Source organism: Poecilia mexicana, unplaced genomic scaffold (assembly GCF_051168715.1).
Source record: "Poecilia mexicana isolate PSO_F unplaced genomic scaffold, ASM5116871v1 scaffold_8, whole genome shotgun sequence".
NCBI classification, from domain to species: domain Eukaryota; kingdom Metazoa; phylum Chordata; class Actinopteri; order Cyprinodontiformes; family Poeciliidae; genus Poecilia; species Poecilia mexicana.
Window position 1 is genome coordinate 15,840,082 of NW_028263377.1, and position 22,833 is coordinate 15,862,914.

The window sequence follows — 22,833 nt, forward strand, 5'->3', positions numbered from 1 at the left end:
AAAGCCTCAGTCAGCAAGCTTCAGTCAAACAGAATTATTTAAGGGATTTCAGTTCTCTCACACTTACATATAGGCTACATTTGGGAAACTTTACACATTTACACACCTCCATTCCCTCATGCACATTTACCAATGTCTTTAACTGGACAGACAGACATGAAGCAATGTGGGCACAAGTCCCTGCAAGCAGCTACCCGTTCCCCCTGTCCTAGCTCATTTTCCCCTTAAAACACTGCCTCTTTATTCTCTATGAGTGAAGAAAAAAAAAACCCAACTCTTTCTTACTGCACACACACACACAAACATACACACACACACACACACACGCATACACTTTCTCGCACATGAAACAGGGGACTTCCAGCCTCTAAGAAATAGCAGTGTAATTGCCGGTGCTCTGTTGTCTATCAAGACCTGACCTTTTCAACATGTGTGCGTTGTGTTGGGAGCGATGGGAACCGGCGAGGAGGAAGACAGGGGTCTCCCCGACTCTGCGGTGGTCTGACCCAAATCCCCCTCCTCCACCTCCCCCCCCCCACCCCCCACCGACTCCAACGAAACTCTGGGAACTCCCAGTGTGTCCGGGCATCGGGTGAGTTCGGAGGCTAGTACAGGGGAGGACGTGGCTAACCCACAAATCAGGTTCTTGGCGGGGCGAGCATCAAAGCTGGGACAGGACGATGTGGAAATGGCGGAGAGGGCACAGAGCTGCCCTGTCTCGATGGAGTCTCAGGGGGACAGAGGAAAATTAGAAGTCTATAAGTAGAGTCCAGACGTTATGGTAGCACGCTCTTTCGCCAGGGCCAATGGGAAAGTTGCGGACCAGTATTGCCTTACATTATCTGGCCCTGGAATAAGTGCTTCATAGAATGAAACATATACAAGGACACATTCATAATAAATACATAACAGTTTGCAAGATTTTGGATCAAGAGAAGTCATCAAAACAAACAAGAAGCAACCAAATACAGAGGGTAAAAGAGAAGATGTAGAGTTCATGGGAGAGCGTTCCTGAGGATACAATAAACGCATCACAGGCAAAAGGGATTGTCCACAAACCCAATGAAATGCCATCTTCACATCCATACATGACAGACGAGCTCAGAGGGGGCACATAAAGCTGACCTCGGTGGTTTATTTGGAGACTATAAGCTCATGATTTCTCCAATTCACAAGTGTGGCTTCCACCTTCTCACCTTTCATTCTACTTGTCTTTCACTTGCTATAGTATAGGCACAATTTTTTGGACTTTAAATCGAGGGCAACCAAGGTGGTTGTGATGATGGTGGTGATGTACGGGATTAAGAAAACGATTTCTAAGCTTGGTTTAAGGGACAGACGAACAAAGATGACTTAGCTGAAAAACAGAATGGGGCAAAGAGACTGGAAAAGGTTGGATCCAAAGAAGTTTTGAGAATCCAGTTTGGTTGCTTTTTGTCCCCAGCATCAGCACCAAACGTGCCTGGGGGCAGTTTCACAAGAGGGTTAAACAGAGATTTTCCTCAACACACTGCAACTCCTATGGCAACCACACCAAACTTAGCTCTAAAAGCACTTAGACTCCAGGAGAGAAACTCCTTCCTACTTTATGGGCCGTACTGCGAAACTGTTTCGCAGGCATCATGCTAACGATTAACTGAGGCTAATGTAATCCCTCGACCCCCTGCCCAGGTAGCTGCTCTGAAAACAGCACCGCTGCTGCTTTTAAAAAATAATTACAGAAGGTCTTTGGTGCTTTTATTGTTGTTATTATTGGAGGCCATAAAAGCAGTAGCAGCTATGATCCAACCTCTGGGATCAGGAAAGACTTTTTCTGGCATTCTTGTCTTTAGTAGAAGCTGCCGATGCAGGCACAAGTGTACTCTAAAATACGTACTATGAAGTTTGCTGGAGGACCTGCGTTACAAAACAAAAATATTTTAGGTTTTATTTGACAGAAATCCATTCTGTCATCAAGGTCTGCCATCTCTGGATTCAAACTTTTTTTTTTACAGTTTTTTTTCTAATACACTTCAAAACGTCTTTGTGGAAACTTAGTTCTAATCAAAACAATGTTTCATTTGCCCAGGTCATGAGTTGCTATGGTGAAGCTGTATATCCAAGTGTCAGACAGCAGCTATTAAAGCTCCTCATAAAAGGGACTGGAGTAAGCTGGTTCAGTAAAAAAACGCCCAGCAGATATGATCCGGTTTGATACTGAACTCTTCTGTTATGGAGCAAAAATCTAACAGATGATGATCACTTTCTTATTGTTATTTATTTATTTATATGTAGAATCAATAAGAACTTAGACCATACCATGAATCCCATTTTTTAGGCTTCTGTGAGAATGGTAAACTCCATTTTGATTTACTGATTAAATCTATCAGTAAGTCTACTACTATAAGCACTTTGTATTGCCTTGTTGCTGAAAATGTGCTATAAAAAATTTAATTACCTTCACCTTTACTGTATAAAGTACTGTTAAAATGATTATTTCTCCAGGGGAAACAAAAGTTTTCCAGACAGGTTGCTCCCTAAACCTAATAAGTGGGGTTGGGGTTTTGTATGTCAATGTGGAGGAATTATGTCCTCCTCTCTTTTCCAGGATTGTTTTAATTTATCCTTGTTGGACGGTTTTCAAGCATGAAGGCTGTGCAAAAGCATCTGCAACTGAATTTAAGTCTGGACTTTGACTAGACCACTCCAAAATCTCAATTTATTTATTTATGAATTGGCTCATTCTCCTAACCAAAACCCAGTGGATGTGCACACTCCTTCGTGATTTCCTATGAGACAGTCCTGAAAAAGCAACGCAGCCTTAGACAAAGAAGTCCCACCTTTGTCTTATCAGTTCCGTATTGTCCCATCAGTCTTTGGGATCATCATGTTATTTTTTTTGGAAAACATTAGCTGGGGTTTTGTTCACTTTCTCTTTGAGTCATCTTGGTACACAATATGCTGCTCTGAAGATTCACCACTGATTCATGTTCCCACCGTTTGTGGATAGTACGCCACTCACTCTGGAGTCCTGGAGTCCCAAAGTATTAAACATTTCTTCAGCATTTCTAGCCTCTTGCAGACTCTGTTTCTCATCTGTTCTTGAATTTCTGTCGGTCGAAGCATGTTGGGCTGCTTTTTGACATCCGTTAGCCTGCTTCATGTCGTCGGACAGGTTAATTTTCAGTGATTTCTTAAACCTAGATGTGGCCGGTTAAAATTAATAAGGTGGCTGATTAGTTTTTCACATGGCGGCAGCTTATTTTGGACAGGTTTTGTTTTTAGTTTTCAAACAGTTATTTGGTTAACTTAGTCTGATATTCAAACTTAGCTGATGAGCTGAAACAAGTGTGAAATAGAGTAAATAAAAAACATAGAGAAACCATAAAAGGATATTCCCTATTCTCATTTTCTACAAGTCAAGATGCAGTGACTAAAGAGAGAGATCACAACAAAGTGATTATCAGCAGGAAGTGGCTCCATTATGGGCTTAAAGATGGGAGAGAGTGCTCTTTGGTTACAGCTCTCAGTCAAATCCACACATTCCATCGGGGTTTAGGGTAGAGCCGGGTCACCCCTCTAATGGGTCCTGCGGGGTTTTAGGGATAGGTGGGCCACCCTCGCTCTTTTCTCCACCTGTTGCCCCGGTACCTGGAGCGCAGCTTTGGGCACAGCGGAGGATGCTGGACAGATTCTTGGACACTTGAGGAGGAAACAGAGGGGGTGTGTGGACGTCTGTCAAGAGACACTTGACAGCTTTTCGCTTTGACCTTGTGAGAGGTGGTGTTGTGAAGGATGAAGGTTTTCAGAGGCGGCGGGAGGGGAGGTGAAGCACTCACGCTTAATTATCCCTGAAATGTGGGAGTCCCTGCGGGGGCTGAACTTGTATGCATCAGTCAGTAAAGATATACTGTATCCGATCCAATCTGGAGAATCAGCAAGATTCGAGAGCGTTAATCTGAAAATTATGAAGTAAATCACATCAAGTTCTAGAATATCTCATCTTCTGAGTCAGCCTTCGTGACCATTATGCTAACAACTCAGCAGGGACTTGTTTTTTTGTTTTTTGTTTGTTTTCTCATTGCATTCCTTCATCTTCCTGATGTGATTAGAAAAAGAGTGTGAGCACTTTTTACGATCTGTACTCCAATCCCCAGCAATTCCCCCGAGAGCAGCAGCAGGGGAAAAAAGAAATAATTGAGACAACCGCCGAGCCGCCTCCCCTGGGAGTGAAGTCAGAGCCCGACTGAAGAGATGCATTGTTCTGGGTTTGGATCGATGTAGGCAGGAGACTGCAGAATCATGTGCATGATGGAATATCTTACTCTGAAAACTGCTTCTGACGCTTTCCTCTTTTTTTTTTTTGTCTTTTTTGTCCGTCCGCCTCTGCGATGCAGAATGTCGGGGGAACATTGGGTTTGTTTTCTCTACACGTGGTTTGGAGGCTCCGCTGACTGGGAAATAGCTTTGAAACTGAGGCCAAAACTGAGGCAAGATGGGGAGGCTCGGTCTCAGTGTTGGTACATGTATACATGTGAATTATTTACTTGTCGTCCAGCAGGAAATGAGGAACGATAACAAGCTTGGGAAAGAAAAGCAGAATAACAAACAGATGGTATCGCATCTACTTCTCTTTTTTTGTAGCTTTCTGTTTTTGTCTTTTTTTTCTCTCTGTTTCTAGTCTTTAATTTCTTTTATGTGCCTCAGTGGGGTGAGTTTGCTAACAGGATGTGTGTGTGGGGGGCGAGGGGGGAATAACTCCCTGTATCTGATTCCCAGCTGCAATTGCTTGGTTACATTGACCAGAGTCAGAGAAACACCTTTATGGCTGCGTCACTAAAATCTGAAATATTTCTTCGAGCAATTTAGAAACAGGCTGAGTGACACGGATGTCTAAAACCAAAACAAAACATACCCAGAATTTCAGCAAGTGGGCACATGCGGTCCTTTGCAGAGTCATCGAGTCCCCCTAAGGTTGAAACAGAACCATTCAGTTGTAGCTCTGACCGCATTTCAGGACCATTCAGGTTCCAGGTTTTCTTCCAGAATCGTGTTGTTTTGATTTAGATCAATCCATCGCATCACAGACTCTGACCAGTGTTCCTGCTCACGCTGAAGAACAACATCCCCACAGTATGATGCTGCCATCACCACGTTTAACCATGAGGAACATTTAGTGTCAATTTTCCACCACGCATGGGGTTTGCGCATGTAGGTTAAACATTTTTAAAGAATTGCTTGCGTTAGATTTAGTTCTAGGTTATGAGACTTTACATGTTTTTCTTAATTTTCTTGATAATCCATCTATAGCCACGTTGTGTTGGTTTAATAATGCTGTTCATTTGAATATGCAGTGAAAGACAGACAGGGTTATTTTTAACTATATACAAGAATATTTAGAAACATTGCAACGGAAAAATGGAAGTTATAAGCTCAATGAGAAATTTACAAAATTATATTATGATTACAGATCGTCGCTGAAAACGATCATTTGTTCTCACCCAACCTACCTGGCAAAATAGCGACTGAATAAAATAAATAAAAAAAGAAAAATATAAATAGCTTTAACTCCTGTACTGATGATACTGCAGCAGGGTTTTTGAATGGAACCTTTTATGTGAAGTTTGTGAACAATGTTAAGGTTTATTGAATATTTTTATATTATTTCTAAAGATGTAACAACACAACTAATAAACTATGTTTACACTGTAGAGAATTTCTTTTTTTTTTTAGCTCAGTTTGGAGTTTTTCTCCTCTTGATATCGCCTCGCTCATCCTTAAAGTCTCAATCCTATCAACCTCACTGTTGCTCAACCACCTGTGACAAGCCTTGGTGGTGCTCTTTGACCTGAGAAGGTCGAGATTAGAGCTGAGAATTAGGACTGGGGACCCGGCAGAGGAAGAGGACGCCGCTGGACCGAGATTTTTCAACTAAACCAGGCTAAACCCGGCTCTGAAGCCAACAGGTCGCCACACCCAATATATACTGACAGCTGAGTATCAGAGTCCATGATCATTAGTGCAGGTGGGGGGTAGGGGGTTGAATCGGAAAGGGGGAAAGCAGAGAGAAACAATGGAGATCGCCCAGGATTTTAATTAGCCTGAATCCCTCTGGTGGAGAGGAGGGGGAAACGGAGGAGAGGTGGCATCTGTGGGAACACGGAGAGCAAGCGAAGAGGCCAGAAAACAAGAGGGAGAGTCAAGAAAAAGACATGGGGGGAGGTGATGACGCTAACACACCCCACGGCACTGTGCCAGGTTTAAATATCTTCTCATAAAAAGAGTGTGTGGGATTGTACAAAAAAAAAAAATGCACAAAAAACACCAAATTCCTCCCAGATAGTTAATCTTGTAAATTTTAGACACTCGTTATATAAAACTTGGAATTTGGAAGGATGTGCATGAGAAGCCATGCTGTAAATGAGTGGGGGAAATGTTTCCATGTCGGGATAAACTCTGAGGTGCTTATGTGAGTTACTCTCAGAGGAGTTCAGAAAAAAAAAAACTAGGAAGCCATTGTTATGGGTCCCACAGTGAAGCTTGTGTGACCTTTCACTTCTGCCTCTCGATTGCTCATTGCCTCCTCTAACTCCATCCTCATCCTCAAGTCTCGTCCAGATTTTCGGAGACAAGGAGTCAGCAGACTTACTCATCAGTGAGTGCGAATATGGAAAGGCGCGAGAGGGGGGGAAGGTTGAAGTAATAGTAGATACCAAGACCATCAGTACTTGGCATCATAAAAGTATCTCTTAAAAGTTTAGCCACAAACTTCAATTTGTTTTGGTGAGTTTATGTGATAGAGCGACACAAAGTAATGCATGTTTGTGCATGTTTTCTCACATTTTCATAAATAACAATCAGACAAATGTAGCACTTTTTTTATTTTCAGCCCTCTGCACTGCGAGGAATCCAGTGGGAGAATGCAAAAGAGTTGAAGTGAGCTGGATGTCGACCTTCTGCCACTAAACATGCAATCAAAGGTTCAAAAACGACTTGGATAAAGATGTATTAAGGTCTCAAAACGGCCTACTCAAAGTCCAGACGTATATCCAACTGAGAAGCTGTTAGCTGTAGCAGCAGCTCAGGGTGGAGAAGCTGAACACAAACGCACTTCTCATTTTTTTTTAGATTTTTATTTGTAAAAAAAAAAAAAAAAAGAAAAAAAAAAACAGAAAAGGAAACCATCTTTCTCCAACAACTCTGCACTGCACTGTGGTTGTCGTACAGATTCTAGAGCTGCTATTCGTTTTTTTTTTTTATACTCCACCGGCGTCACGGAGAGTTGCGTGCCATTGAGAACCTCTGCAGTAAGGCCCAAGTGAGCTAATATAAAAGCAGCAGCACAGACTGAAAGTGTGTGTTTGTGTTTACTCCTATACTGGCTCTGTTCCATCGTGTCAGGGCTTCATAACACTGCACATGTGACAGTGCCAAGATTTGTCCTTAGCTAGCCCACCCAGGATGGCTTGGTAATGGCCGTGTCTAATCTGGTACTCTGAAAACACGCACGCACGCACGCACGCACACACACACACACACACACACACACACAGAGAGATACAAAAGGGAAGGCTTAGGTGACCAGTTCCTCTTTTGTTAATTTAGGCGTACCCTGTCATACAAATGCTGCATTCTTTGGCAAATGCTTGAATAACAGTGGTACTTATAAGGTTCAGTTTCATGCCAATTCCAGAACTTTGAATCAAAATGAATGGATTTAGTGAGCCGTCAGCAGGCTGGGCTGTGAAATGGTTGGTCTGCACCTGTCCTGAGGTCAACCAGAGAGCCTAAAATACCTGGTAGCTAAATTCATTCTTTCCATTTCCTCACAATAACTTTAGTCAAGTTTTAACCCAGCAACAATCTCATTTATTGTTCCCAGCCATGTAGAATGCTGTGAAAAAGATCTTCCAGACATAGACAACTAGACAAGATGCACTTTTAAAATGATTATTTCCGTTAACTGTGAAAAAGGACAGAAGAAATCTATCCAAACCCACGCTGCCCTGTGTGAATCCCCTCTAAGCCAAAAACAGCTTTGATTAATGGAAACGGATCCACTCGTATGTGCAGGATTGTTTTAACGAAGACACATTGTAAAGTTTTCAATACCACAGCATCTCAGTCAGATTTAAGTCTGCACTTTGACTCCTGATACCTTCAATTTGGCTTTCGTGAGCCAGTTAGAGATGGATTCGCTGGTGGATTTTGGGTAAGTGTCCAGCTGTGTACCCTTAATGTGCTTGAGCTCAAGGTCAAAAGCCTCTCTCACCTTCAGAGGTGAGAGAGGCTCAGAAAATAGCACAACGTTTTGTAATTAGTGGAATGCCGGCTCGTTCTCTCTCAGTCATTTTGTCCTTGGGCAAGACACTTCAGGACCAAAATTGCAATCAGAAAATGTCGAACCGATAGCTTGAGGAAAAACCCAAACTTGTTAAGGTCCGTTAGCGTACACTGTGAAAGCCAAAGAAGTTGTGCCTGTGTGGCGAGGGGAGTATTAAACTCAATGTCAGCGAGTTGGGGGCACATTCCTCAGTTGATTTAGTGGACATTAAGATGAAGAGGAATGTGTCAAAGCTGCAGAGGCTTTAGTCCACGGTGGTGTAAACCGCCTGGGAGGAGCTCCGAGCCTTTCTGACAGCCCCGCTATGACGGATGACTGACACTGGGCTTAACGTGAGAAGGACAGAGAGCAGACAAAAGACAAGAGTGGAGGGTGGGAAAAAGAGGGAGAAGCCTGTAGGAAAAAAAGAAATATGAGAGACGTGACTGAGGAGGACGTAAGCAGGAGAGAGAAGGAAAATTATCAGAGATTCAACAGCTATCAGAGGTTATGTGCAGTGAGGTGAGGTAAAGAAAAGAGTAGTAACTAAGTCCAGTCAGGAGAGGAGGAAAATGTGCCAAAAGCTGGGATAAACGGGAGGAAAGAATGTGAGGAAAAGTCACAACTCCCCCAGGGACCAAAAAGACCAAGAAGAAAACAACGTCAAATCAAAAGATTTCTGAAGCTTATCTTTATTTGCTCAAGATGGTTTGATAGTTGAAAAAAAAGAAAAGATACACAGAAGAGAAATACAGAAAGACTCTTTTACTTAAGGTCCCATTTTTTTTTTTTTAAACATCGGGTCAGTTGTGCAACACTGACAGAACTGTAGATCAAAGGAAACCAACACAAATTCTTAGTTTTCTCAACTTTCTCTTCTTGAGAACATTTCAAAAAACATCTGAATCAGACTGCGGTGGTGACCCAACGCTTTTAAACTCGAAAGTGGTGCAAAAGTACTAAAACATCAAACAAAATCACCTCAAAAAACAAGCAGATTTCTTTATTCAGTCCTGAGACGGTGTAAGCCTTTCAGGTTGGGTCGTGTGGAGACGACACGACTGAACCTTTGGAGAACAACAGCTCACAGAAACGTTAAGAATCTCTACATATTTTTTGTTATTTTTCATCTAACCTGACAGAAGAGCTGAAAACAGGAATGAAGAAGTGATCCCAACATTACTGTCTGTGTATCAAAAGTGTGATGTAGCTCAATGGTAAACGCTGGTTTCTCATGAAGTGGGAAAAAAACGGTAATCGTATCGAACTGTCTTCACAGAGCTGAAATCTTCAGGCTCCAGCAACTGATATGTTGGCCAAGATGAACCTCCAGTTTAACTGCGCCGACCACTCAAGTAAAAGGTTTAATAAATGTGTTTTTCCCCCCCCCCAATAGTTTTAGAAAATTATTCAAAGAAACTTTTCTTTTAGAAGTGAATGCCACACTGAAAATTTAGAAGAAGAAAAAAAAAACAAAAACTTGAGTACATTTATTATAAGTGTGTGTGTGTGTGCGTGTGTGTGTGTGGGTGGGTGTGGGGAGGGGGAGTATGTTTCAAGAATCCAAAAGTTTGATGATTTTCTTTCCACATATTTTAAGATAACCAGACTGTCTCTAAAGTTTTGATTGGCAATCAAGTAATCTTGTTTCACTGGGGAATAAATATGATGTGACTCAGGAGCCAGGTTCACGCTGTGCAGGGATGGCCTCTGGGGAATAAATATGACATGAAACAGAGCATAGTTTCTCTCAGCCACACTTGTAAATCAAAAAATACACGAGAACGTATCATTCAAAAGGAGCAGGTTTTCCGCTGTGCAAAGATGACTTACAAAAATTATTAGTCGGTGTTTGAAATTTTAAGGGGAAATTTATAACAGCTTATTACTTTCCGATTCCTCTCATGTAGGAAAGTAGTAAGTGCCTCCATAAGGTCTTCTTTTGTTCGCTCTCCACTCCTTCTGTCCAGAATCCAATTCTGCTTTCCCATCCAAAACTTTCCATTTCTGCTGCGATTCTGCATTTGCAGCAGCAGCCGTGCAGTCTGCCATCTCCCGTCGCACAGAACGGCATTGTTACCAACAACCTTTTTTATATAATCAGGTTCACACAGTGTGACATGCTCAAAATCCGTTTCGGAATCACTCGCTGCGTGCCTGTGTGATGTGTGTTGATCTTCCTAATTCAGGAAGTGGCTACAAGTTAATAGCTCCTTGCCTCGACTTGCCCACATCTGCAGTGAGAGTAATAATTAAAAAGATTAAAACACCTGGAACTGTGACAAGGATGGATGGACGATGATCCAAGTTTATCTGAGCAGGATGATGTGGGAGGTAAAAGAAAATATCTCGAAAGCTCGCTCTGTACATCAGCTTTAAAATTCAGATCCAAGCTTTGCAAGGTGGATGCATGATTTAAAACGGACCCAGAGAGCAAGAAATCACCAACTGAAAAAAAAAATAAGAGAGCAGAATAACAGATAAAGTAGGTTAAAAAAAAAAAGATGTTTCTACATTGCAGAGTCTGACAGTAATTATCCATACTATTCTGTCAAATTGCCTCAATAGCTGCTAGAGTTAAGAAAACCAGTGCAACAAAAAGCTGTACCACTCTTTGGATGCACAGACAGTACATTTTAACACAAATGTCATGTGTTTTTTTAAACTGTTGTATATGTTAGCAGTAAAAAAAAAATCTACAAAGTAAGCCCCCAGCTACATCTAACAATCTTCAACCTGATAAGGATAACAGAGTTATTCTTTCGACGCAAAGAAAAATGTTAAAACAGCCGAGAAAAGTTTTCTTCACACCTCTCTGACTACAGTACATTTAAGGGAACAAAGATCTGTGTAGTGCGTGTTTGTTTTGATCGAGAAAAGATGCAACGCACAGGCAGAGATAAAATAAAAAACCCCCAAAAAGAACAAAAACAAAATAAAAATAAAAAGGCATCAAAAAGCAACAACATCCAGCGAGCAAAGAAATGTGCACCCACTTCCTGACGCTGTGCGTAAACATGACCTCGCTTCCTCCGTGATTCCTGAATGTGTCCGCATGCTCCGTAAAATACATTAAAGTGCAAACACCATTTTTATGCGAGTCCCTCGTGCATCGTAAAGCGACTCATTTACATTAGATGATGATTGAAATAGTTTCTGTCCTCTTCTGATTTTTACAGATGCGTGACAAGTAGATTGAGTCAAAGTGCACAAGATTAAAAAAACGAAAAGAAAAGAAAAGAAGTAAAGGTAGGAAACAAGCTTTCTGTGTCATTTTGTATTTAAAATTGCTGTTCACCCCTGTGTCCCAACAACCCCCCACTCCCCCCCGGTTCCCAACCCTGACCCTAAACCTCTGATGCTGCTGATGATGATGGTGCACACCCCTGCTGGTGGAGTGGTGGGCGGAAAGGGGGCCGAGCTCTCACACGGTGAGGGAGATGAAGCTGTTGTATCTCTGGATGTTCCTCTTGAGGATCTCGGAGCACGGCCCCAGCACGCGCTCGAAGCGGGGCCGGTCCAGCTTCACGCACTTGAGGGGTCCGCGGGCGACGACGGTGGCTGCCCGGGGACGGTTCAGCAGCAGGGCGATCTCACCTGGACGCAACAGGAGCGGAAGGTCAAAATCAGAGATGGATGGCAAAGTAATTAGAAAGACAATGCTCACCAAAGTAGTCTGAGGGTCCGAGGCGTCCGACCTCGACGTACTCCTCGTTGTCAGATCGGCGCTGCAGAACAGAGGCTATTCCCTGCACACACACAGAAACAGAAAGGTCCTCAGCTATGTAGAAGAAAGGCAAAACTGTGGAAAAAAAAGGTGGACAGGAGACTGAAAATCATGAGGAGGATTAGGCTGAGGAGAAAATTCCTCTGCTTCATAAGAACACAGGTGCACTGGATTTAGTCGTAGGCGCTGTGGGACGAACACCTGTTGAGTGGGACGCACATGAACAGGGACGTCCAAGACGGGACAGGACAGAAAAATCCATTATCTCCGCCCCGGTTCCTCCGCTGAATAATAAACACAAACATCTAAGCCCACTTGGGGATGAAGTGAGTCATCACTGTCTCCATCACGAAATCCTCTAAATCAGAACTCATCCGTGAACTGGAAACTGCTGTATTGTCCAACAAAGAGGAGCTTTAAGTCCTTAAATGACCCCCAAACCACTGCACAAACACACACACACACACACACACACACACACACACACACACACACACACACACACACACACACACACACACACATGCATAAATTCTGAGCTAATATTAGAAAACTCTAAATCAAAAAAGCACCTGAGAGTCTAACAACTCCAGGGGATGCATATATTCATCATGCATTTTTGTTGTTGTGGGAAGCTTGAGTGTGTGATTCATCTAACAAGCAAAGGCAAGGGGAAATTATTTGGATTTATTTTGGCCAACAAAGGATTAGTCCTGCAGCTGCTAGCAAACTTCAAACTACATGCCTGAAAATGTACAATTTTCCAAAATCTCCCAGAAAACACGTTTGAAGCTGCACCCAATGCACGCTTTGCAAGCACATTCAGCGCTAATCTCGAAACATGCGACGTTTTAAGAGCTGCTGTAATTGATGGCAGGTAAAAAAGGAAAAAAAAAAAGAAAAAAAAAGGAAAGTCAAGACGGGAACTTCCCGGCTTGTCTTGGACTGCTTTAGAAGACAGAGTTGATTGTTCCAGCAATCCCTCAAACGTTTCTAATCCCTTTCTGCTTTCTGTGCTCCTGGTCGCTGACCAGGCTAATAATGCTAAATATGAATATAATGAGGCTTAATGAGAACCCCCCCCCCTCAAACTGCCAGCAGCTACTCACTGCTGGCAGACAAAGGTGAGACTGTATTTCAACAAAAGGATGTGTGTGTGTGACTCTGCGAGTTTACGCTAGAAATGAGCTGTGCAGAGTATTCCAAGCAAGGAGTAATTTGCGAATCCCCTTTTCGAATCAGTGCTGGAAAATGTGCACTGTGCAGTTACCACGTCGACAACGCAACACGTCGCAACAGTGACAGTGACAGTCGGCGAGACCATGGGAAAGTCATTTACGCCGTTCTGCAGCAGCGCCGTCTTCATATGGCGCTTTATTCAGACGGCTTGGATGTGATAAAATATGATTTATCTGATAACTAATCTAATCAGCCAGGAAAAGGAGAGTGATAAGAGAGCAGCCAAGAGCCCTGGAGGAACTCTGGCGGGAAAATCTGTTGGCATGACAACCACAAGTCCTGAACTCAACAAATATGGCCTTCATGGGAAAATGGAAGATGTGACTTAAACTGTTTTGCTTAAATTCTAAAAACTCTGGATGTGGAGAAAAATTAACACTTCACATCAGTGGAGGTGGCAGCATCATGCTGTGGGGAGGCATCTTTTTTAGAATATCGAGGGAATCTGGTTAGGGGTCAGGGGAAGATGGACGGACTTAAATCCTGGAAGAAAATCAAACTGGATTTAGAAATTATGTTACATCATCATTTTAGGCAAGCAGGTGATCGATATATAAATACACTCATTTCTTGTTTTGCTGGTTAACACCTGATTGTGGTTTTGTATCGAGATTAACAGCCACTCATCAGTACTTCACAGTTTTTTTTAAAGGTTTTATTGGCCTTCATTTAGCAGTTGTTAGACAGAAAGGTGGGTTATGAGAGAGGGGCGGGGAGACATGTGGCATAGGTCGGGCCAGGACTTGAACTCGCAACAGCCGCGTTGTGGACCAAGGCCTCCACACATGGGTCACACTTTATCCCTGCGCCACCGACGTGCCCTAAAATTACTTCACAGTTGCTGTTTATGACGAGAAAAGCTATTTTAAATCCCAATAAACGGTAAATCTCTGCCTAATTTACCTCCCCATTATTGCTTCTTCACATTTTTAGCCCATTCAAGTGCTATTTTTGTAACTTACGAACTGCATTTGTAGGATTGCAGTTGGATTTTTTTTTTCTTCTCCAAGCTGAAGGCGAAACGAATAAGCGGGAAGGTAGCGCTCCTGTGTTTACAACCACCGTAATACTCTCCTTTCCATTCATGTCCAAACAAAGAGAGTGAGACAGTGCAGCGCTGCAACAACAGTTGCTCGTGAACAGGCCTCATCCAGTGTGGTCCAGATAACCATCTCATACTGTACCACCTCAGGGGGAGTGCTCTGCTCCACAGATATTTCTTTTATAAACATTTAAGAGCTTCGCCTGCCTAACAAAGGCCGCTCCAGACCGCTGACAACAAAAGGCGGCAGGAGAGGTCAGGCATAAAGAAAAACAAACAGAAAATAACGGGGGGGGGGAAACACGAGTGAATAAAGAGTTCACGCCAATTAAATGAGAGACAAGCGGCCGTCTGTCCCTCAGCAGGTCCTTTGTGACAGCTCATGCGCAGAAATACATATTCACATGCATCAGGGCTTAAATAAATACGCCACAGGCCGAAGGTAATGAATCAACTTGGGATGACAAGTCAAAATGTAACAGCTTGCTTGTACGAGGAGCAATGGAACGCCGACGCGCTCAGAGAAACACAGACAGGGGCACGGGGCGAGATGGAGAAAGGTGATATCCGGAATAGCCTGTTCATGGGGCCACCCAGCACCAGGAGTGTCTGCACCTTCTCATTCAAACACACACAGCTCACAGACTCCCCCAGCAGCACCGTTTCTAACTAAATTCGCTCTCTTCCGTCCGCGCCCGAGGGCTGCGTTGAAGCAATTCCAAAGATGGCTTTACTCCGTCAGGACCCGGTGATCTTTTCCTTCAAATTAAAAATACGACCCGCTTCGTGAACTCCATCGATCCGCCCTCGCTTAGATCAGGCATCAGCTGAGCCGCACGTCAGGAAGCAGGTTTGGAATACAGACGAACAGCAGATGATATATGCTGTTGGAAATCCACAGAGGGTCTTTGTTCTGCGTGACCCACTGGGACCCTCCGAGTCCCGTCAGTGTGATTACTCTTGTGGGAGGTCGAAAGACAAATGTGAGACAGCTTACGGAATACTGTTTAGAGCGATGAGTGTGGGAGACGGGGGCAAATATGTGAGCAGAGAAGACGACTTCATGACGTCTTACCTTTATGAACGTCTGTGTTTTATTTACATAGTGACATTAAAAAGAAAATTATCTTTTTTTTGTTTGTTTTTTACTGAACTAACTTCATATTTGGAAATAAAAATATAGAACCTTAAATATTTTCACATTCGGTTACATTATAACCACAAACTTCAGTTTATTTTTGGGGGGATTTTATGTGATGGATCAACGTGAAGTAGCTTTCAAAACACCGTGTGTGGAAGGAAACATCATTAAATTCCACGTTGAAACACAGCAGCGGCAGCACCATGCTGTGGGGAGGCTGGTCGGAGTTGATCGTAAGGTGGATGGAAAAGACTTTAGACTCGGGATCAACGTCCAGTTGAACAACAGCTTTAAACATGTAAAGCCCGTTTACACTTTTACTTGAAAGCAAAGATTTGCAGCCAACTCATTATTTTTGATATTTTTAATAATAAAAGAATTTAACCATGTGAAATAACAGGGTAGCATACATTATATAAGCCACAAAAGTATGTAAGTCCACGGAGAAGTATTCACACCGTAACTTTTTCCACATTTTGTCACATCCCCACCACCATCAGTAGCAGCAGGTTTCCTTTCAGGACGGCCCTGTAAGTAGTTCTGTCTGCCTTCCCATCAACTCCAACCGTTTTCCCCATCTATGCTAAACTCAGTCATTACCCCAGCATAATGCTGCCGTCGCCTTACTATACATAAGGACTAAGGATTATTTTATTTGTATTCTAAAATGAAAAGCCTTCCATTTATGACAACAGAAGAAGGAGAAGAAATAAGGACAGAAAAAGAAGTAGCAGAAGTGGTTGACGTTAGGGAAGCTGAGATTCGACACCTCGTGGCCCCTGGAGCCTGTGAGGGCTTGTTTGTACCGTGTGAGAATAAAATGTAAACATGTCCTCTTTCATTAAAGCCTCAATCTTCCATCCAGGCCACAAAAACATGATGTCTCTATAAGCTCCTTCTTTTAAAGCAGTACGTATTTAGTGGTGTTTTTTTGTTTGTTTTTTTTCCTTTCGCTGATTCACAAATAATAGCGAGAGGAGACAGATTAGGACACAAGGGACGTATGAGCAAAGGCACTGCTGTCATATAAATAGCAACAACAACCATAACATGTGCACATGAGAAGATGCAGAAAAAGGGAGACTATAGTGAGATTGCAGGAAGCTTTTCTTGCAATTAGTCACACTTTCAAAATCCTCCTTTATTTTGCGGTCTGCCCACACGTCCTGCCCTCCTTTGCTCATCCCTTTCCTTTCTGCCTCCGTCCGTCTCCCTCGCTCTCTCTCGTCTCCCCTCCCGGGAGGCTGGGTCTCCTGACCCCGTGTGAAAGTCAGCAGCACGCATTCCAGCCGAGTCCACGGCGCTCTGGGAAAGTTGGGCTGCCATGAGACATGAGGTTACAAACGGAACCGAACCGCAACTGGGCGCAAAAGTAGGTGGAAAAACAGTGGGTGTGTACCGGCCCACGAAAGATTTAAGGTGGGAAACGGCGATAAATCTTGTATAAAATGTAGTCATCGTCCTTAATGATAAGAGCGTCTGATCTGTGATAAGCACAAGCTAAAACGTGTTTGTTGAGTCGGAAAACGCATTCCCCTCTTTGCTCCCGCTTTTACTGTATCTCCATCTTCTATTCCCCTCAAGTCCACAACATATTTCTCTCCTTTTGGCATGTACAAACTCCCAGATCGGTGAGTCATGCAAAGCTGATTGTGTTTTTTTTTTCTTTTTCTATTTTCTGCAGAGTCAATGTGACCTTTGAGGGACGTCTGCAGCTAAATTTGGAGGCCTCAGACACGACCAGCTGGTGAAATACAATGTTAGGAAGTTTAAAGCACTCATTCAGCTAAAACCTTCCCAAGTGCTCTTGCATTACGACACACATCAATGCACTTTCTTGGCATTTTAATAAGAAACAGACCAACTCAGAGCATAAGTAACTGTAAGGTTGGAGAAAAAGAATGAAAGTATTGTGCATAAATGTAGACAAAATACTTTTGCTGCAATGTCTCTGCTCTCTTTGAACATCGACAGACTGGCAATTTTTGCTCATTCTCCTTCACAAAGTAGCTCAGGTTCATTTAGATTTAAAGGAGTGTTCCCACAGAAGCCCAATAAACTCCCAATATACTCTGGATTTTGATTGGGTCATCCTAACACATGAATTTGCTTCAATCTGAACCATTCCATATTATTTCAGATCGTATCTTTAGTCTTGTTGTCCTGCAGCAAGGTGAATCTCTGCCCTGGTCGCGAGTCTTCTGCAGGATTGCCTTACAATCTGCTCTGGCCATCTTCCCATCAACCCCGACCAGCTATCCCTGACCACACAGGAGATTGCTTATCGATTCTCCAACCTGATCCGCAGCTCCCTGGGCCTCCTGGCTGCTTCGTGTTGCTCTATCACATGAAATCCAAACACAAAGCTCGTGGCTGTAAAGTGTGCAACTGGGAAAAAGTGTGAAGACTTTGACAAGAGTTGAATTTAGATTCAATATTTTTGCTTTTTATGGTAGCGATAACATGTCTAGGGAAAACAAGGAGAGGCTGGGGAGTGACACAGACACTAAAGGCGCTGCTCAAATCAAGGATGGCTGCAAGCACTGTTGCAGCTAAATATAATGTTTCACCATGTTTGCTAAAGTACAGCCTGTAAACATTACATGTGGCCACTGTTCACAAAGAGCTCAATTTGTTGTGTGTGTGATTACAACCTGCTAACCTCATTTTACTGCTCCTCAATAGCTGGTTTACTCAGTGTTGTGTGTGTTGGTGTGTGTGCGTGTGCATGTGTGTGCGTTGGTGGGCGTGTGTGTGCGTGTGTGTGGCATCCTGGGTGTTGGTCATTAGGGGAACTGGTCTTCATTGCCACACATTCAGTTTAACAGAGTGTGCACTTCTCTGTCATTATGTTGTCAGGCATTATATCCCCCCCCATTTTTCGCGGCTGAACAGGAGCCCACAGCGAATACAGGTCAGTGTCGAGATAAGATTTGGGAATTTTACGGCAACATCTGGAGGTCCTGTACTGACTTGTGGTCAGTAGTAAGAGTGACAACATGCTATCCTTAGCAGGTAATGTAAGGGACTTTAAAGCATCTCACAGCTGAAAGTGAGGAGTGGGGAAAACTTTCCACAGACTGACGTCAGAGGCTGGTGGCTGTCTGCCTCGCCGAAGTCGTTTCAGCCAAAGGGAGTAAAACTAGCTGTTGTGGGGGAAGGTGTTCTAGCTTTTTACTCAGTTAAGACACACATTTTTTGTTTATATTGCTTGACTAGTAAAACCAGGCTGTTTAGTTGCAATGTTGTTTTTTTTTGTAGCTAAATCTGTTTATTTGCAAGAAGCAAACAAAAAGATTACATATTGAGAAGAAAAAAAATTATATATATATATATAATTTTTTATTTTTTTTGCAAGGTAACAGTGCTCCAAACTGCAGCACTGTGCACTGGGCTTCTGTAGTTCAGAGTGATGTCAGCAATCCCAACGTCAGCCATCTTGTTTGACAAGTGTGTTTTACAGTTTCTTTGAATAGACTTAGACTTTGAATTCAGGTCAACTCTATGATGGAATATTAGGGCCAGGATATGATTTTTTTTTACATTTTTTAATTGCAAGAATAAAGTCTGAATAATACAAGAAAGAACAAACTTGTAGTATTCTGAGCATGAAGTAGTAAATTTATGTGAATTTCGACATGAAAAACAACCAAAAATTTTAATGAAGGATGTTGAGCATCTTGAGAAGTTATACTTTGGTTTTACAAATAAAGAAATGTTTAATCTTTTAAAACACCAGAATCAAATTATCATCAGTAGCAGGTCATTGTGACAATTTTGCAAATAATTACAAGATGTTCTGGTAAGATTGTGTCTTTATTCCGATAATATTGTGACTATATTCTCGCAATTAAACTTTTCTCGTAGCCTGGCCCTAATACTTCACTCTCACAGAAGAAATGTTAAGAGTCACTTTCTGAAAACATTTTCTGTCGTTTGTAATTTACTTTTAGAGAAAAGAAAGCGAACAAAATTGATTAAAGTCGGAAATCGGATCTGGTATGAAAAAAATCTGAGATTTTATTTGTAAGCCACGTCGCCCAGCCCTAATTGGAGTTGAAGCCAGGCTCAGCGATGAGAGCGAAAAAAACCCAAAGAAAAGAGATGTAGAACAAAGGGAGAGTGTTGTGTAGGAAGGATACAGGTGGAGTGAAAAAAAAAAACAGATTCAGTGGAACATGGGATAAAGTCTGACATCATTCAGCCTCCTTCTTGCATTTCACCTCCGCCTTCACCTAATCTTGCGTACTGCAATCACAGGTAAAAAGAAATCTCGATGGACACGGACATTACCGCCGGCATGTGATGAGGTGAGCATCACCTGCAGGAGAGTCTGAAAAGAGGAGAGGAAAGAGAAGCAGGGTCTCCCTCCTGTCAGGAGCCCTCCAGCCAGAATCCTCCTGGCCTGACCCCGCTGAAAGCTATACAAGTATGGAGTTAATCAAAACTGTGTTAGGATGACAGGCAGGGGGCCCTCCGAGAAGCCATGCCAGGGGCCCCTTCTCCACAAAGCTTGCACTGTGAGGGGGGCCTGCCCTTTGCACAGGAATTGTGGTTGAGGGCCGGGGCAGGTAATCTGTCTGCTGGTGGCAATAAACTAAAATCAGTTCTGATGTCAGCGGAGCCGTCTTCAAGGCTTCGGCTCAGTGACATGAACGTCAACCCTTGTGCGCCCACCTGATGACACATGCGTACACTCAGGTCCTACATGTCAGCACTTACACTTTAGAGGAAATGAGACAAAGCGTTGAAATTAGCCAACATAATGGGCAGACATGACAGATCCTTACCTCTGTAATAATGAAGAAGTCATCTCCAGGCTCGCCCTGCACTACGATCTTCTCCCCATCCTCAAACTGAACTGGCTCCAGGGCATCAGCCACAGTCAGGCGCTCCCACTTATCCAAAGACTCTGTGAATGAAGCACGTTAAAACTGTGGAACAGCGGACGCACAAACTCATACTCAAACCGTGTAGGTTTCACGCTCACAGACGCTGCTGCCTTCACGGTTCTCCAGGGAAGTTGCGGGGATAAATCCCATTCCAGGCTAATCCGGTTATTCATCAGGAACCATTACATTTCAGATCCTTTGACTACTCCCCTCGTTTCATGGAGGCCCAGGGAGCTTAAACACCTTAAAATTGAGCCCTAAATCTGTTCTACTTACGGTGGCTTGTGGTGACAGAGATATGATTTATCCCCAAAAAGAATCCTTTACTCAGCAATAAGCTACATATGAGAGCGTGCTGAATGCAGGGCCTTGCAAAAGTATTCAGACCACGTGAACGTTTCAATATTTTGCACCCACAAACTTCATTGAGATTTGATGAGATACAACAAAAAACTTTTGAGCAAAACAGAAAGGCGCACATCTATTTGTTGTTGTAGAGAAAAAGCAAATAGCTACAAAAAGTCATGCTTAAAGTTTGCAAAAAGCCACATATGAACCACAGAGAATATTATAAAGATGCATAATATTGGGAAAAGAGATGCTAACCAAATATTGCAATAAAGTTATTTTATACATATTCAGGGCTGCAACTAATTATTTTAGTAATCGGTTGTTCTTACATTTAAGCAATTAATCGGATAAGAAAATGGGAACCTTTTTACTACACTATAAAAAATGTACTAAGATTTGCATACAGGGAGAACCTAAGTACAGGAAAATCTTTGCTAAAAAAAAAGAGGCTGCTAACAACTTGTTACTGGGGTGGAAATTCACCTCTAACAGGAATGGAACATCACATTAAATCTCACTAACAAGTTTGTGGTTGCAAAACGAAAAAAAACAAAAAAAAAACTCAAGAGCAAAGAGTACTCTGAAATTAGACCGATTAAATAAAACTTCAGGTCTATTTAGTTGCTTTTACAACCAGCAAATTAGTGACTAAAAATAGTGGCTAATTATAATTAAATATTTCCAAAACATTTTACAATAAAGCAGGAATGAATCAAGCCTGGAATAAAAAAAGGAAAATCCAATCAGTATTTTCTTTCAGCTTCTGGGAGATCTTTCAGCCAGTCGGTTGTTCCAACTATCCGACCGCAGGGACATTGACGTGGTTAGCCCGAGATATTCCTAGAAGCCGTTGGTTATTTCGCAGAAACCCGAGCGGATAGTTTCTCATCTCTCTCGGAAAAAAAGAAATGCTTCGACCAAAAGAGGTCAAAGCCACGCAAAACGTGATGTTTAAGGAAGACCGATCGGCCGGTAATAACCGAGTATCTCCACGCAGATGTTTGACCAGATGATCTCATCCTTCATTCACACTTCAGCAGATCAGTGTGGGCTAATCTTCCCCAGTCCTATCCATCTGCATGTGGAATGTGGCTTATCTGGAGCGAAAACACTCCTCATCCTCGGCTTTGTCTAGATGAAAAGATGACTCCCTGTTTTTATTTGACTAAGACGCGAGTTAGAGGCGTAAAACTGCGGCGGGCTCCCTTTGTCTGGCAGCATTGTCTCCCGGTGAGCTCACGAACTGATCCTGTTGTGTCTATTTATCTGTGTGTATAACCGTGTATGCATTTAGGATTAACTAGGATAGGCCTGGCAGTTTGGAGGTGTCCAGTGTCCTCTCCAGTGGGGCCGCGCTGTCTGCCGGACCCAGATGGATGTCTTCTGTCTGGCTGCAAACTAAAAGGCAGCAGGTCCTGCAGAGAGGTGATCCTTAACGGCAAGGCAAGTAACACGATACAGAGTTGTCTTGACTAAAGGAGCTACATTTTACGCTTCACGGAGCCTGCACCCACTTGGATCGGCTCGCTGTAAACATCCAGGGACCCCGCTGCTGGGATGTCGGAGCCTGCTTAAGTGCGAGTGCGACAAACATTTGTTGTTTCTCACTTGACACCAAAACATCAAGGGCTCGCACCCGATTTTGTGGCCATCTCTGAAATCAAAGACAAACAAAAACACTCCCGCCCCCTGGCCCTCTTGCGTTTGACAGAGGGCGAGCAGAGAGGCGAAGCGGCGGAAAGGGGGGGACTGAAGAGAGGTATTCTACCTCAACGAGGGAGGCGGGTTCTCGAATTCAAGCCTCAACAAAGCTGTCAAAAGGGGAGAATAAAAATGAAAAGAGCCGACTTCAGAGAGACAATCTCCTGAGTCCCTGAATTGAGTGTATGCGTTTACTCACCCAGCTAATAACTCTGTACAGGGGGCACGGCCTTACCCTACACACCACACACACACACGATCAAGCGGATGGGGATGAGACGTCACTTCCAATTGCAACTCAATTCGAAAGTCAGAATGAATCTCATTCACCTTCCCTTTAAATCCAGTGGCCTGTGTAGGCTGGGTGTTATCCAAATTCCAGCAGGAAAGAGAGGCTTATCCTAACCCCCTATACTTTAATTGTCCACACAGAGACAT

The 22,833-nt window shown here is 43.0% G+C and overlaps 1 protein-coding gene across 1 annotated transcript in view; it reads right to left on the bottom strand.

The window, feature by feature from the left end:
• Positions 1-8,978: 8,978 nt before the first annotated feature.
• The window catches only part of prkar1b (protein kinase, cAMP-dependent, regulatory, type I, beta), a 69,063-nt gene continuing 55,208 nt past the window's right edge, over positions 8,979-22,833 (bottom strand). Inside the window, exons 9-11 of the mRNA XM_014983626.2 lie at positions 20,242-20,363; positions 11,970-12,051; positions 8,979-11,899 (exon numbers count right to left, since the gene is read on the bottom strand). Of these exons, the coding sequence (XP_014839112.1) occupies positions 11,727-11,899; positions 11,970-12,051; positions 20,242-20,363 (377 nt within the window). The 3' untranslated portion in view covers positions 8,979-11,726. The remainder of the gene's footprint in view (positions 11,900-11,969; positions 12,052-20,241; positions 20,364-22,833) is intronic.